We start from the raw sequence: 16,878 nt of genomic DNA on the forward strand, positions 1-16,878 counted from the left end.
ACAAATTCATACATCTTATTTATCCCGCATTTCAAATTAATAAGATGTAAACTCTAATATCTTTAATATTCTTTTGTAACGGTGACAGCCTGTTACAACAAAATCATCAAATATCTTATGAAGCTATGCCTTAATAAGACACAAAATCATTTAATGGACCTATTTAAACGATTAAATTCGACCTAAGTATTTTTTTTTAACTCTAATTTTTTTTTGTGTCATTTAGAATATTATGACATAGTATCAGATTGCAGTGGACGTAATTGACACAAACTATGTTTTCACACTAAAAACACTATCCTAAATGCAACACAGTTACATGTTTTCTCTCGAATATTTTTTTCTCCAAGATAATTCAAAATAAAAAATAATTACCACAAAATAACAAATTACTAGAAAAGCAAATTATATATATGACACAAAACAAAATGTAAGATTTACATCTTAACAAAGTATTCATAAGCGAAAACAGAATTGACTTTAATATTTTTATAACCTAGGGGTCAAAATATAGCCAGCGGTACAGGTCTACTAGTACTAGTGTAAGACAAAGATAGTATGATTCTCTCTGTCTATGTTTGAAATGAGACAGACCTTTGAATATGGATGGTATAGAAAGGATGCACATCTCTTATGGCAGAATTGTTGCAAAAGTGACCGCTTTCAGCTTTAAATAATAGTTCCTAATCTCTCCGGTGGCGGTAGTTAGGCTCTGGGACATAAGCCATATAAGGCAACAAATAAGCCGACCCAATTACGTAGGTTGTTTTTGGTAGTATTTCGGTGTATGGTGGCGCCGCCTAATTACTGTTTTTGATGTACACTTCATACATAGAGATTTGGCTCCTTTATATAGTTTCCATGCCTTTGACAAACTATACATGATATTTAATATGCGCGGGCCAACCATAAATCATTGAATTTTTATTTTATTAGTCCGCTCTGTATTATTGTAGAAAAACACGTCTGTGTTATGTCCTTATGTGGCTTAAAGGACTCGCATCCAGGCCATAAATGTTTAAAAAAAAAAAAAAATGTCCTTATGACAAATAGTTGTCATTCTTGTCAATGTCAAATCAAATCAAAACAACGTGGGAATTGGGATATTTATTTTTACTTCTAACTTCTAATTCCAGTTATTATTCCAAATTATACCAAAAATAATCTAAACAAACCAGCAATGAAAATTTCAGAGGTTAGTATTACATATTAAGTCAGAAATTTCGATTAATATGACAGCAGACTAACGAAAGACTATTTCATTCTTTAGTCAACACCCGGCAATCCATCGTGGCTATTTGTAAAGTCCAACTATCAATTTACTAAAAGCAATTACCGAACATCATGATGTTCGTAGAGCATGCTCTACGAACACACTTTTGACATTGGCGAAATCATCGTAAATTTGATGGATGGAAGAAGTTTAGTCAATAATGTACTGATAGGGAAACATGGGTTTCACTCTGTTGTAGCTGCCCGGTGATGATGAATCCACACTCACTTGCCGCACCTACGTCTTCGCAGATGAGAGCCACACATTAGGGAATGCATTGAAATGCATTATAAGCAGATAGTAAGTATGTTTATTATATCTTTTAGGGCCAGCACAGACGGACTGCCACTTGTATGGGAACTGCATGCTGACGTTGCAGCTAGTTGGCATGCAGTTTCTATACAAATTGCAGTCAGGTTGCAGTCCGTCTGTATTGGCCCTTAAAATATTGGGAGAAATAAAAAAACCAAACGGGGGTTATATTGCATGCAATAAATTTAAATTGTCCTGATGATTCAATCCGTTACCAGCAGCAAGGCGGGTGGGGTCGACCTGAAATACCAATTACTTAAGATTTATTCAACCATACACTAATTTTAAAACAAGTTATCAATAGAAAAACAATAGTTTGAGATTGAATGTATAAAGTAATGTTATGACACGTAGGTTAATAGAAAAGTTGTAACCCCCATAGAGTAACTTATACTAGAGCGGTACTGTCATAGTAAATTTTGTAACCCCAGTAAATTCACTGCCATCTGTCGACACACTTTAAAACTAAAAATAAATATTTATAAAAATACGATAAAATGTATTTAAATATGGATAAATGTTTTTTTTATTTGCATTAATTATTTTTATGATTTTGACCCATGTTCTTTCACTGATATGCGTTAAAATTGTTAAATAACAAACGAAACCGTAAACGCCATCTATACAACAGTAAGCCAAAGCTAGTAGCGCCCTCTGAACGAGAATCAAATTTTCTTGATTTTCGAGGCACGTTTTTGCCTTAGACTGTATACATCTTTGTCTTGACTTGTAACCCCTTATGTAAATGAGGGTTGAATCTGAAAATTCGGCTTTATGGCTAAAAATTAGGTTTTTGTATGTCTACACTCCATAGTAGTGAACCTAACACCTATTTGCCGTAATTCAGTTACTGACGACAGTGATGTAGCAATACATAGCTATATGTTGTAAGTGATTAAAGTAAGTAAGGTGTGTGAATTAAAGTGGAATTAAATAAATTGTAACTTAATTCACTTGCATATTTCAGTGAAGATGTCCAATTCTGTGGCTACACGGTGCCGCACCCTGCAGAAGCCAAGATGCACTTCAGGATACAGGCACACGAGACACCGGCACTAGAAATACTGAAAAGAGGACTCAAAGATCTTGAAAAAGTCTGTGATCATACCATCAACTTATTTGAAAGTGAAGTAAAAGAATATTGTAAAAGTTAAACTGTTGTTTCAAGTTATTAACCTTATAAACTGAAATAGATGTCATACTAAAAAAAAGTGGCCAAGCACAGCAGTAGCCAAGGTCGGGAATCGGACCTACGTGTTTATCTTACGCGGCTAACATCCTGACCACTAAACCACCCAGTCACCTTAATCTTATATTACTAGCTTTTGCCTGTGACTTCGTCTGCATAGAATTAGTATATTGGGTAGCTTCTTTTTTTATCCAATTTGCTTTTTATTAATTCCCTATACCTACTTCCTAACTATCCTTATTATTTGAGAGACAATTTTAACTTCTAACGCCTTGATAAAATGTAAAGGCAATGATTCAATTTGAGCATAATAGTTACATCATTGTCAGGCGCTTGTATCAATTATCTCACTTTCGGGATGGAAGTGAGATAATTTTCACCCTCACCCTTGGGATGATTTCTGGGAAAAAAACTATTCTGTCCTTCCCCGGGACTCAAACTATCTCTATGTCAAATTTGAATCGGCTCAGCGGTTTAAGCGTAAAGAATATTACTAATATTATAATGCGAAAATGTGTCTGTCTGTTACCTCTTCACGCTCAAACCGCTGAACCGATTTAGTTGAAATTTTGTATAGAGATAGTTTGAGTCCCGGGGAAGGACATAGGATAGTTCTTTTCCCGGAAATCATCCTTTAAGGGGATGGAAGTTTGTATGGGAAATCGATAAAAAGCATATTGGATAAAAAATAAGCTACCCAAATTACTAACTTCACGCAGACGAAGTCGCGGGCAAAAGCTAGAATTAGTTTATAATATTGGTATGGATTTACCTACTAACATTGACAAGTGTGTGCTGGTGGTCCAAATCGTGGGTTCAAACTTCAGTCGTGCTGTATAGAGCGGAAGAAATAGTTCTTGAAAAAAAAATGCAAAAAGATGAGTAGACACACCAAGAAGTTAATGTTATTGGTATGCTTAACGACACCATTTATTTTCAAGAAAAGCGACAACCTAAAAGCGTGACTAAATACTTAGTTTGAACCAAACATGTGTTGGATTTATTTTGCCTTTGCCGTTCCCAAAAGATATTAGCTGATGAGTATGTAAAATGGCACATCCTTTCGGACGTCAAGAATGAACCCAGTTACGAAATGGAACAGAAAGGAAAGGCAGCGCCACCCACCCACATCATTTGACCCACATACATTGTTATTTGTACATACATTGATATGAAATATTCCCATTTGTTGCCTCATGTATGGCGGCGGTCACGTGGAGAGAGAAATGGGAATACACCCACCTACCCTATCCTTGGCTAACATACTCTAGTCTGCAACTAAGCTAAGCTGGAACCTAACAACCCTCCTTAACTCATTACAGATCAGAGCCACTGGGTCATAATCATGACAATAGGGATCAGGAATCAGTTGCTTCGGTCCCTTCATAAACTGAAAAGAAATTAGGGGTTCACCTTTCTCGTGATTAAAATTTTTCCTATCTGTCCCTGCCACACGTGCAAAGAAAATGGGAATAATCATGGTTATGCCTTTAGAAGTTTGTCTACCAGGCAGGCAGTATCTAGTTCTAGTGGTGTTCAGAATTAGTTGGCCTGTGTGAATCTATTTATGAATTGAACATAATTTAATGAAAAATAAATAGGGTCAAAACTTCTTGAACATTTAATTCTAAATACCACATTCATCACTATCACATTCAGTGTAAAAAATAAAACAAAATAAAAGTCCTGAATGTTTTATTCTATTCCTTCCTTGAATAGTTTAGGCTTTGAATTCAGAGTAGGGTGACTTGGTCAAAGGAATGTCCCTCCACAAGTCAGGGGTGAGGTACGCATAGGTCTTGGCAATAGCAGCATAGGTTGCCTTGGCAAAGTTGCCAAGAGTGCCAGTGGAGCCACGGGCCGACGTGTAGCAGTCCTGGACACCAGCCATCTGGAGAAGCTTCTTCGGGACTGGGGCAGACACAATGCCAGTACCACGGGGAGCGGGGATCAGCCTCACAGTGACTGAACCACACTTTCCGGTGACCTGGAATGACAGGAAATGTGATTAGAGACATGTTTTTAGTGAACTGTGTATGGTTTTGGAATTTGATTTAATCAGACGCATTAGAACTTCACAGGATAAACCTCAAGTGGATACCACGAATGAAACGAATTTAGTTCTCATCATTTAGTTAAATCTATTTTAATGACACAAGGTCAGTCAAAAAAGTAAGCGTTAGTAAAGAGAGATTATTTAAATGTTTATTTACCTTGCAAGGCACGGTGTGGGGCTTTCCGATCTTGTTACCCCAGTACCCTCTGCGAACAGGGAGCACGGACAGCTTAGCCAGGATAATTGCGCCACGGATGGCGGTCGCGACTTCCTTGCTGCACTTCACGCCCAGCCCGATGTGCCCGTTGTTGTCGCCGATGGCCACGAACGCCTTAAAGCGGGTACGCTGACCGGCGCGGGTCTGCTTCTGCACAGGCATGATCTTGAGGACTTCATCGTTCAACGAAGACCCGAGGAAGAAGTCAATGATCTCAAACTCTTTAATGGGCAGAGAGAACAGGTAGATGCTCTCAAGCTTGTCGATTTTGCCCTCGCGGACTAGACGACCGAGCTTGGTGACGGGCACCCACTCTTTCTGGTCTTCCTTTCCGCGTCCGCGACCACGACCGCGCCCGCGGCCACGACCACGGGGACCCCCGCGGCCCCTATCGCCACCCCGTGAACCAAAACCACCGCGGAATCCGCCACGACCACCGGCTGGAGCAGCGTCCGCCATTCTGAAAATGACATTCTCGTGTCAAATAAACTTCAAAAAATTCACATTTTGGTATAGTTCGGAAAAAAATCAGACGCATTAAAGCTTCACAGGATAAACCTCAAGTGGATACCACGAATGAAATGAAATAAAGTCACATCATGAAAATATTACCACGTGGTAACTAGGTTAGGCTATGTAATGTACGACGTAATTTTTCAATTTAAGTAACAAATCAATATCGGTGTCTATTGCTTTTTGAACTATTTAAAACAAAATACAATGAAAACTCGTCAATAAATTAATAATTATTTTATTTGTACTTACGTTGATACGTGAGCGTAAGGAGACGGTCAAATAGAAAATGGCCGATTGAAAAGGAAATAAAGGAATGGAAATAATTGACGGATTCAAGTAAGCGTCAGAAAAAAAAAATGTCTATGGTTTGACAAATTAATCATATGAAATAAAACGCAGCGTTTTGAACGCTAAGTAGAATATTGTAAAGTTGGTACTATGATAATAATTAGAACTCTGTTTGATTATTCATGAAATAAAACTATGAAAACGGATTATATCGCGGATATTGAATTTTATAATGCATCCCGACGTTTCCATAGTTTTATTATATAATGTAATCCGTTTTCATAGTTTTATTTCATGAGTAATTATCGCGGTAGTAACCGAAGACAATATTTTGTTTGATTATTGTTGAATTGTAATTGCACACGGCGCATGTTTAAAGCTGGAACGAAATATAAAGCCACGGGCTACATGCGGTAGCAGTATCTTCCTAGGAGAGTATCTTCAAAAGTATGCTCTTCAAGCTGAAGACGTCTGCATCAGTTACTTGCTTTGCTTGCTTAGCTTGATAACTGGGGCAAGTATAGGTAGTACCGCTCAGAGCAAGCAGCATAAATAACCGTTAATAATTTCAAAACAGTTTTTAGATGAATATTATGAATATTTGTAATCTTGAAAAGCCATAACATAACATTAACTCGTATAGTATTTTATTATTAGCAATTTTTGTTATAGCGTAACACACTACCGCACCGCACCGCACCGAAAACTTAACGGCGTCCGACTGCCTGTCTATCGCTCGAATATGCAAGAGCGAAAGAGAGGCAGATAACAATTTTCGTTTTTTTTTTCTTTTTATAGTTGGTCAAACCAAATTGTCAGTAAATAAGAACAAAAAAAGCTATACTCATCCTTTTTTCTTGGGTGCTAGTACCTCAGAATAATGACTAAAGCAAAGAAGCCGGGCAAAAATAAAAGCTTGGTAAAAGATATCGTATTCACAACACGTTATTGCTTTTTGTCTATGAGTGAGTGAGACAACAATCCGCAAGTTCTTTCGTTTTTTTTCAGTATTGTCATAAGATAAACCGAGGGAAATGTCAAATGGTCCTATGTGGTTCTATAATATAATCCAGCCAAATAAAATATATGTTCGTTATTTCACAGGTAGGTGTCAACTGTAACAACTTGACATAGTCGTATTATTTTAGTTGAAATATTTCGGGATGTTTCAGCGGTCATCTTGGTTTATTTTAATTATATTTTTGCTATTCCTGAAAGATTGTTGGAAAACGTGCTGAGTTTTTATTTGTAATGGTTTGAAGTTCCCTTTGTGACAATGTCTTGTGTGATCGAGGGCTGTAAATCGCATACAGGAAGAAAAGAAAATACGCACGAACCGAAAACCTTTAATCGGTGAGTTTTGTTCAATTTTGAAGAAATTTATTTATAGGACCTGACCCTAAACATAGAAATCGATATGTTGTTTATGTAATTATTACTTGCATTCAAGTCTATATAGATTTTTGCATATATTTTCGAACTTTTCTGCTAAGTATGAAAGGTTATATTTTTGGCATAGTGATGTATCGACCTCAGATCAATAACCTATCGACATTTACAGCTTTCTTATAGTTTGGCCCAGGACTGTCTCATTTTAATTGATGAGTACAGTCAAGGGCATAAATATATATACATTCCCAAAGTCTCAGAAATATGTGTACGCTCAGACAATAAAATCGTGTTCACATATTTTTAAGCCATTTGTCTGGATCGATATTTTTGCCTTCGACTATACCTATAGTTTTCTTTGTTCTTACTTACTGACAGATTGTGTTTGCCAGACTATAGTTTAATACTAAAAACCGGTCAAGTGCGGGTCGGACGCGCGCACCAAGGGGACCGTACTTTTTAGTATTTGTTGTTATAGCGGCAACAGAAATACATCATCTGTGAAAATTTCAACTGTCTAGCTATCACGGTTCATGAGATACAGCCTGGTGACAGACAGACGGACAGCGAAGTATTAGTAATAGGGTCCCGTTTTTACCCTTTGGGTACGGAACCCTAATAAAAAAGACATTAATGATCATTGATGAATGTTCCTTTTATTAATATTGTTGGTCACAAAACTCAACTTTTTATTTCAGATTTCCAAAGGACGAGGAATAGGGGATATTACTGCAATGTTCTGCCACCAGAGTGCAGCACTAGCTTTTTTAGTGCACCGTAGAGTAACTTATTCATACTGTACCTTTAACAGGTTTTTGACAAGTTTTCAGGGGACCTACCGGAAAACTCGAATCCGAAATTTCGTTATCTAGCTGCCTCTTTATCGCTCGAATACGCAAGAGTGACAGAGATGTTAGATAACGAAAGTTCGATTTTCTTGTTTCGCGATAGACCCTCAGATTGTGATAGTGGCGCCACCTACGCCGAGTTTCGCGTAATATTCCCTATTATTAAATAAAAAAAAAATATTACACGAACGTATTTTTTTATTATTTCCTATTTGGTACAGTCAGCTGCAGAGAAAAGGTACCCCACGTCCATACTAATTTACAGAACTTTGTATGCAGGGGGGGTGCCTTTTCTCTGCAGCTGACTGTACATGACTAGAAACTATACTTAGTCTTTTACCATTAGAAAAAACGGTAAACCATTTCCACGTGTCTTTTTATTGACAAGTTTTTTTATAAATATAACAATATTTTACTTATGAAAGCAAAAGTATGTAAATGATCGTATATTATATTTATTTGTTGTGACTTATTTTCAGTGTTTTTCGATAAAACGACACGTTAAGATCGCTCGCCTTCTTTCTAATGATAAAAAAACGAGAGGTATAGTTAGACGGTTCTGAGTGGTAGACTGGAAATGAGATAAAAGCTATATTAGGTACATGCATTAATCCTCATATCAGGCGGCTCTTTGATTCCAAGGATTGCATAATTTTTATACTTTTTAATGAAAATTATAAAAAATATGAAGAAAATTATAAAAAATGTAAAAGTTATGCAATCCTTGTATTCCACGCATTTCATTTCATTTCAACGAGCCGCCTGCTACAGATTTCTTGAAATTGCCGCGTTTTTTCAGGTTCAACTTTCATTAGCCAGACTATTATCAATTTGCCAATTTCGTGATTATTATTTTACACGGCACATAAACTTATGCATAATTTATCGATATAAAAAGTCGACACAGTTACATCCCTAGCAAATTATCAAACTTATGACACCGTACGTAAATGAGAAATAACAAGCATATATGCATCTCTTTTCGGCACATTATCTAATTCGTAAGGAAGTAAAGTACGGGTATACATATTTGCGAAGCATTTTTGCCCGACTTCTATGCTTTAGTCATTATTCTGAGGCTAGTACTAGTGTAAAACAAAGAAGTATGATTCTCTCTGTCTTTGTTTGAAATAAGACAGTTCATTGGCAAACTAGATTTGTTGTTGCTGGCTGAGGTTGCTGGTGTCTGTGACAGGCCGCGCCGCCGCCGTACGTCCCATCCTGAGGTCCCATCCTTGGCCAGAGCTAATGAAACTATTCAGTTATGAATATATTATATTGAATATATTTGTGTAATATATTGATGCTACGAACAATTAATCCTTGTATACAAGGTGTACTAAGGACTAGTATTATATGATCTGTGACCAAGGGCATATAAGGGTCGGTGTCGTGTTCTGATTAGGAAAAAGTAGAAGAAAACATTTTTTGAGGCAAAAATTTTTTGGCCTTTGCATGGAGGGTTTGCCGACTTGGACGATCAGCCCCATAGAAAAAAAAAATTCTTCACTTGGATAATGTTTTTCTTCTACTTTCGTAATCAGAACTCGATACCGAATATGGCCTTAAACGGATCCCCTCTATTTTTGTTACACCTTGTACATACCAGATATTTGGGTTGGGGACTATAGGTATAATTATCATTTTCAGAACTAATTAAGCTTAGGAACACAACACACGCTCAGTTCTACATTGCTCGGCCGAGTGATCAAACACGACGAACGGGAACTGGTGTATCCCGTGGCAGGCTGCGCCGTACGTCCCGTCCTTGGCCAGGGCTACCACGGCGCCCATGAAGCCCGGGTAGTGGGCTGCGATCCTGGCTACGGCCGTCTCGGCAGCGGATGTCGGCGAGACGCCGCGACGCATCTCTTCTACGGCTAGGAAACTGAAAAGAAACAAAGTTTATAAAGTGCTTAGGTTTATGCCCTCGCCTGAATATATTGACTCAGATTAAGCAATACCAAATTTTCCACCTAAGTTTCAAATAATTAACTGCACGCCTGAAATAAACTTCCTAGCAAACACGCAAATAATACGCAGGCCTCAGAATGGGCGCTTATTAGTACTTGAATAGTTTTGTGATGGCGTAAGTTCGTGGTTTCTGGAATAGCTCTGCTGGGCACGCATACATTAGTAAGGAAGGAAGGAAGGAAGGAAAGGTGGTGTAGAGTTAACTTAAACGGACTCTTGCAGTAGAGAGAAGCGGTCTTCACATTGGATGCGGATCCGCGTGCCGCTCTGATGTGCAAGCAGGACATCGCTATATACATCCATAGCTGTCTCACTCACATACCGGAGCGGCGTGTGGGTTCGTATGGCTCCTCTACACTATCGACGATACGATGACTGGCGGGCACGATAGTGTAGAGGGCATACTCGGCAGTCCCCGCCAGTCATCGTCTATCCTCGCCAATCATCGCCTGCGACTCGTGAGTTGTCGGTTTTTTGCACGCATCAGAGGTCGAAAGAATCCCCGGGTGGTTGCGTTGTACAGGTGATCATGTGGATATTTGCACGATGATCTTGCCGATGATACTATCAACGATCATCGCCGATAGTGTAGAGGAGGCATCAAAGTTATAACCGTGATACTGGTTCAAATGTTCACCTGGATAGGAATACTAGGAATCATAGTATGACGTGGTCATGGTCACATACCTATACGAAGTATGATGACACTCGTTCCATTCGTCTCTATCTAGATAGGTACGGGAAGGTATGAGTTGGTGAAGTGTTCACCTGGGCAGGAACCGTAGCATGACGTCGCCGTCGCCGGTGGCCGCGGCGCCGCCCACCGCGCTGTCCGCGTACGCGCCCGCGCCCGGGATCGGCGAGTCACCGATCCTCCTGGAATATTCATATCAAAGATAGATATAACTCCGTAATAGATGGATACAGTCTAAGGAAAAAACGTGCCTCGAAAATCACGAAAATTTGATTCTCGATCAGATGGCGCCACTAGCTTTGGCCTACTCTCGTATAGAGGGCGTTGACGGTTTCGTTTGTTATTTATATATTAAAATACATTTTAACGTATTTTTATAAATGTTCATTTTTGGTTTTAAAGTATGGCGATAGATGGCAGTGGTTACAAAATTTACTATGACAGTACCGCTCTATCTTATTATATCCTCTTTGTTCATATTGACATCATCAAAGCGCATAAGGTTTGTAATGAACGAATAAGTGAATGAACAAAAATAATGGGCTTTCGGTGTATTGTATTGTAGTTCGGGCGATTTTCCGCAACTCGACGACTGGCGCCTATTTTGCGTGGGCTTTCGGTGTTAAAACTGTCCCCTGTGGATCACTTGGTAAATTTTGTAGTCACAGTAAATTTACTACCATCTATCGACATCGACACACGATTAAAACTAAAAATGTAAATGTTTAATAATACCAAAAAATGTCTATATATATATATGGATAAATGATTTTTTTATTTGTATTTTTTATTTTTGTATGATTTTGACCCATGTTCTTTCACTGATATGTGTTAAAATTGTTAAATAACAAGTGAAACGGTCAACGCCATCTAACAGATAATAGGCCAAAGGTGGTAGCGCCATCTATGCGAGAATCAATTTTTCTTGATTTCCGAGGCACGTTTTTTCCTTAGACTACTCATCTTACACGAAGTAACATATGTCTTTAGTCTTACGTAAGCGAACAACTCGCGATGGCGAAGCGGCGCGACGCGGCGGGCCCATGGCGTTCGCGTTAGCCACGAAATCACCCACGTAGGACACTTTTATAGGTACCTATCAAAGGATTAATTCACCCCGCGTCGCTAGTTCGCGTGTTGTTAGCCTACGTAGTACGCTGCGTAAGAGCCGGTACAGACGGACTGCAATCAATCAGGATTCAAAGGGGCTGCCGACGTTCGAAGATCGTTTTTCTACATGTCTATCGCTCGTATAACTCAAGAGAAGCATTTCATTCCACGGGCTGTCCCTCAAAAACCCCATTTTATTTCGTGTACCTATTAAACTTTTTTTTGGCGTTTATTATAGCCGATGATTATTTTCCTAGGCATATTTTTGATCGTTTGTCACATAGACAATTTCGTGTTTAGATTTTAGCAGTAAATCAGGATAATTCCATACCCTATCCTAATCGGAATCCGTAACAAATCTATCATACAAATATTTTTGAACAGCACACATACACAATTTTCTAATCAGATCAAATTAATTTCTGACAAATTAACTCAACAATCAACATAGAATAAGTACTCTTTAGTGTAGTGTATAATAGTTATAAATATGAAATACCTATGCATACATACCTCAGCTTTTCATATTAATTGGTTGTTGTTCAAAACAATGGCACGTAAGTTATGTACTTTACTTATATTACAGTATTACACATAACAATATTAATCTTGTGACTTGTGGCTCATACAGACAAATAGATTTTGTTGCTAAATTGATATATTTGAAAGTATCCATTGTCTATACTAGAGTATGAAGTGATGCATATGGTATTATAATTATAAAAACTATATAATTCTGTAAAATAAACATATGTTGAACTTAAAACTAAATTATCAAACATTATCATGCCAAATATTGGCTTCTTATGTTTATCATAAGTTTTGAAATAAAATGGTTGATTTGATAATCTCCTCCTATTTTTTAAGTCGGTTAAAATAGCATCACATACCCAACACTTTCAGTAGAATGCCAATATAAATTATAACTTTAATTACCCTGGCATTTTAAACTTGGCTCCGTTAGTAGAAGTCCCAGCAGCGACATCTCCATGCTGGTCTACTGCCACCATCCCGATGGTGTCGTGGTTGTATCGGTCCACTTTCTGATCTATTGTTGAATGCTGGTGTCTGCTTGTTATCTTTGAGTATGGCCCACAGCTTTGTCTTGGGTCTGGTGTGACATGCTAAAAGTAAATTAAACTTTTAAATACTAATATAGTTTAGCCAGGGACTGTCTCATTTCAAACAGACAGAGAAAAACATACTGTCTTTGTCTTACGCTAGTACTAGCGCCCAAAAGAAAGGGATGAGTAGTTATTTTTTTCTTATTTACTGACAAATTGGGTTTGCCAGACTATAATTATTTCATTTCATTGTATATTACAACAAACATGAAAACCTGCTCCAATACAACTAAGAATAAGGAAAATACTTAGATGAATATATGTAGGAATGAGGACAGAAGTCTACTTTTATTAATTGAATTATTGATGCAGTGACAATATAGCTCTGCCCCATGGGATTTAATATCCACTCCCTTGGGGAAGGAGAGGAATGGATACTCCAAGTGCATCGTATGAGTACAAAGAAAAAGTAATAAGTATACCTACTTTATTTATTTTATTTTTATTTTAAAAGATTTGACAGAATTACTCTAAGGACGAGTAGAATAAAGTGAAACTAAGTCCAATAAAGAAGTACATTAAACAGAATATAAATTGAATTACACAATCCTAAGACTTTTCTTAGCATTAATTTTGATACTTGACCATTGGTAATTGCCTTCTGTAAGAAAGTTAAATAAATAATATAAATTACCATCCAAAAATTTGGTTGACAATGATCTTCATTTCTCCATTTTTTCCAAATTTTCTTGGATTTGGGAGTTGTGAGAGACTCCACGGGGAAGCCCATCTGCTCAGCAAACTGTGTGGCCAACTCCCCGACGAGGAAAGAGTGGTAGCTGTGCTCGAGGACATGTCTCGCCACTGATATAGCGCTTTTGACTCTACGCAGAGCACCCACTGCACCAACATTCATGGATTTCCTAAAAAATATGTTACATAGAAATAAATTGTCTATTTGACAAAATATAACTTATAAACTGAAATAGAAAAATAAAACTTAAGTATTGTATTGTAGTACGAGCGATTTTCGAAAATTATTTGATTTGAGGGATAGTTGTTCAATATACCTAATGTGGGACAATCTCCCAAATAGCTTGTATAATAAATTATAGTTGGTCAAACCAAATTGCCAGTAAATAAGAACAAAAAAAACAATACTCATCCTTTTCTTTTGGGTGCTAGTACTAGTGTAAGACAAAGATAGTATGATTCTCTCTGTCTATGTTTGAAATTAGACAGTCCTATGACAAACTATATTGAAATAATATTTTGTCAACTATGATGCTACCGGTATTACTTGGACAATTGCTAATTTGTATAGTAATTATTAATACAAAAAACAGTGAAAATATAATAAATAATAATATTATGAAAAATATGGTTTAGTCCATCTATGCATCTTACGATTAAGTTGGCTATGAAAAATACATATTAATATAGTCAAAGATAGATATAACTCCGATATAGTGTAAAATTATTCAATTGTAAGAGATAAGGCGTTACGATAATATATTTTACCCATCCATTATAAGAGCATCCAGGGTAGTCTCACCATCTTCGTCAGGACTGCCCCCGTAGCCCACCGTACCATCGCATTGCTGCGCTTCGCAGACCGACGCCCCCTGCTCCACTGCGTCTAATGCTGTACCACCAGTTTTCAACACTTCCCACGCTGAAATCATGCATGTATATTTGAATGTTATGAACCACGGGCTTTAATAAACAGCTTTTAATATGTAGTATACCTTTAATAGTAGAGTTTTTAAAGTTCCAAGTCGTAATTACTATAGGGATATTAGGTTCGCATTTGATAAAGTAAAAATACGGTATTAATAAGAATATTCCAAGTTTAATCATAATTTTATGGTTAACGAATTCAATAAAAGTAAGCTAACACCTATTCCGAGCTGCAACTTGTTTATAACGAAATAGTAGAGATAACAATTTTTAAATTTTCTTCCACAGACTAATAAGAGATCTCTTCATACTCTTGAAAGATAAGAAATGTCACTTTGGTTTTGAAGTTTTCAGTTAAATTTCCTTAAAATAGTAGAAATTTGAGCTTTTTAAGTACTTGCTCAAACAGCTTCCACATATAGTATTGCCAGTACAAAAGTTTTACCCATAATGTTGGGTAACTAGAACGTAAAGAGAAGACAAATATTTTACTTTTAATATGTTTGGGTTACAGGAGTACACATTAATAGCATGTCATACTTCAAACACAAAGTAGGAAAATTGATATTTAATGCGAAATACTTCCCAGAATGTTTCACGTATTTTTACTTTTTACTAAATACCGGGTAAATTAAACTATGTAGCAACATTAAAAATGACATAACAATGACATCATTTAGAGCCATTTACCTTTAGAGCCTCATTTAGACTATTTAAAGAAGTGTCACCAGTGTTGCCAGATCACGAATTAATAAACTAGTGGATGTGAAATGACTCCTATTTAGTATGAAAACCAGTGTCGCTAAACTCACACATTCATAGCCACGTTAAAATACGTCACACACTTACAAAATTGCTCTGATTCGTAGCAACTTTCCATACCAAAAGGTTATTACCGGTGGACATTTCTCGAACGAATATCAACTGTAGGCTACATGAGTGACGGTTTAAAATATAATGTCAAAGCTATATGACATACGACTCTTTCATTATCTCATTCATCTCACAAAAGCTCGCTCAACGTTCACCTAATACAACTACTCAACACCAGATGGCGTTATTTTATATAATTTTAAAATCACTTACTTATTACAGGCGAGAAAAGGGCTAAAAAACCAGTATAAGTAAGGTCTAATTACGCATGGTTTGTTACGGATCTCACGGTCACGTTACACTGGTATTTTCGAGATCTCTACACGCCTGCGAGTAGCTAACCGTTGGAACTTCTTTCCATTCGACGATATAGGGAGGGGACAGTGTAATCGGAGTGTTTTATCGATATTTGTGTGTTCAGTTAGGTATTGATATTTCATTACCGTATGTTTTAACACATTTAGATGATACTTTATTTATGATTATAATATAGGTAGTGATAATCGTGATTGTATGAAAAATAATATGTAGTAAAGTACAACAAATATCTAACTAGAAATTTGTTTCTTATTAATTGACCAACTAGGTTGTTAATGTGAATATTAAATATATCTTAAAGTCAAACAGATAAAATCATAGTTCTTTAAAGGTCTATTAACTCGGTATTGCTGTTATTTTGTAATCACAAATCTGCAATTATTTACATAGGTAAGTATTCGTCTTTAACAATATATTTACTTGTAGCAGCATTTAAGGCCAATCTAGACGGAACAACCTGATTAAATTGTCAAATTAATTGTATGGTGTGAAAGCATACATGAAACTGGCTCATCGATCCCACTTGATTTGATTGTAAGATTGTGACCTATCAAATCAGAAAGGGGGGCCGAAAAATTCCAATATTTGACGCTAGTTTGCGTGGTACGGAACACTTTTTATTAATTTAGTGAGCCCGAATGTCACTAATAATTACTAAATTAGTAACTAAGTTTTAGGCGTGTGGACGCTAGATGAGATGTATGGCAATTTTATCCCCAGAAATCTTTCTCTAAGAAATGCTCCTAGCAAATGGTGCTATATTTTTGCGGAAACTAATTTTCTTGCCCAGTAGCATTGATTCATTTATTTTTAATATCGGCATCTTGTGGTAACCTACAATTATTAATAATAAATAAATAGAAAATATAAAACGTTTATTCATGGCACATTGCATGCATTGTACGCATAAGTGCATTAAGTACCTAGTCTAATTATATTAACGATGAAAATATGATGGGTGTAAAAAACAAAAACGTATGTAAAGGAATACGAAGGTTGGAAAGGTTGCCATGAAATGACCCTGACTTAACTTAGTGCTTGATGACCAGAGCTGCCAGATTTACTAAGACATTGATT

The 16,878-nt window shown here is 36.9% G+C and overlaps 3 protein-coding genes across 3 annotated transcripts; 1 reads left to right on the forward strand and 2 right to left on the reverse strand.

Annotated features, from left to right (window-relative positions):
* The first annotated feature begins 1,063 nt into the window (after positions 1 to 1,063).
* On the forward strand, positions 1,064 to 2,740 carry LOC134741836 (probable DNA-directed RNA polymerases I and III subunit RPAC2). Its single transcript, XM_063674727.1, has 3 exons — positions 1,064 to 1,195; positions 1,473 to 1,573; positions 2,553 to 2,740. The coding sequence occupies exons 1-3, from the start codon at positions 1,181 to 1,183 to the stop codon at positions 2,737 to 2,739; spliced, it is 303 nt and encodes a 100-aa protein (XP_063530797.1). The 5' UTR covers positions 1,064 to 1,180; the 3' UTR covers position 2,740.
* Positions 2,741 to 4,454: 1,714 nt separating this feature from the next.
* Positions 4,455 to 5,917, reverse strand: LOC134741316 (small ribosomal subunit protein uS5). The gene is made up of 3 exons (XM_063674065.1): positions 5,813 to 5,917; positions 4,988 to 5,507; positions 4,455 to 4,761 (listed from the first exon to the last, which is right to left on the reverse strand). Exons 2-3 carry the CDS (start codon positions 5,504 to 5,506, stop codon positions 4,495 to 4,497), a joined length of 786 nt encoding a protein of 261 aa, XP_063530135.1. The 5' UTR covers position 5,507; positions 5,813 to 5,917; the 3' UTR covers positions 4,455 to 4,494.
* A 3,357-nt stretch (positions 5,918 to 9,274) lies between these two features.
* On the reverse strand, positions 9,275 to 14,866 carry LOC134741294 (N(4)-(Beta-N-acetylglucosaminyl)-L-asparaginase-like). The gene is made up of 6 exons (XM_063674027.1): positions 14,679 to 14,866; positions 14,452 to 14,605; positions 13,625 to 13,853; positions 12,803 to 12,990; positions 10,831 to 10,938; positions 9,275 to 9,976 (listed from the first exon to the last, which is right to left on the reverse strand). Exons 1-6 carry the CDS (start codon positions 14,788 to 14,790, stop codon positions 9,751 to 9,753), a joined length of 1,017 nt encoding a protein of 338 aa, XP_063530097.1. The 5' UTR covers positions 14,791 to 14,866; the 3' UTR covers positions 9,275 to 9,750.
* Positions 14,867 to 16,878: the final 2,012 nt, after the last annotated feature.

The sequence above is a fragment of the Cydia strobilella genome, chromosome 5, assembly GCF_947568885.1.
Source record: "Cydia strobilella chromosome 5, ilCydStro3.1, whole genome shotgun sequence".
NCBI classification, from domain to species: Eukaryota; Metazoa; Arthropoda; class Insecta; order Lepidoptera; family Tortricidae; genus Cydia; species Cydia strobilella.

Excerpts from the sequence above, each read along its gene's own strand:
- LOC134741316 (XM_063674065.1), bottom strand. The coding sequence starts at position 5,506 with ATGGCGGACGCTGCTCCAGCCGGTGGTCGTGGCGGATTCCGCGGTGGT. Across the intron at positions 4,762-4,987 it reads CCCACACCGTGCCTTGCAAG|GTCACCGGAAAGTGTGGTTC; the intron begins GTAAATAAACAT and ends CTGTCATTCCAG.
- LOC134741836 (XM_063674727.1), top strand. Across the intron at positions 1,574-2,552 it reads AAATGCATTATAAGCAGATA|TGAAGATGTCCAATTCTGTG; the intron begins GTAAGTATGTTT and ends TGCATATTTCAG.
- LOC134741294 (XM_063674027.1), bottom strand. The coding sequence starts at position 14,790 with ATGATTAAACTTGGAATATTCTTATTAATACCGTATTTTTACTTTATC. Across the intron at positions 13,854-14,451 it reads GATGCTCTTATAATGGATGG|GAAATCCATGAATGTTGGTG; the intron begins GTAAAATATATT and ends CATATTTTTTAG. Across the intron at positions 10,939-12,802 it reads GCCAAGTTTAAAATGCCAGG|GAGGATCGGTGACTCGCCGA; the intron begins GTAATTAAAGTT and ends TGAATATTCCAG.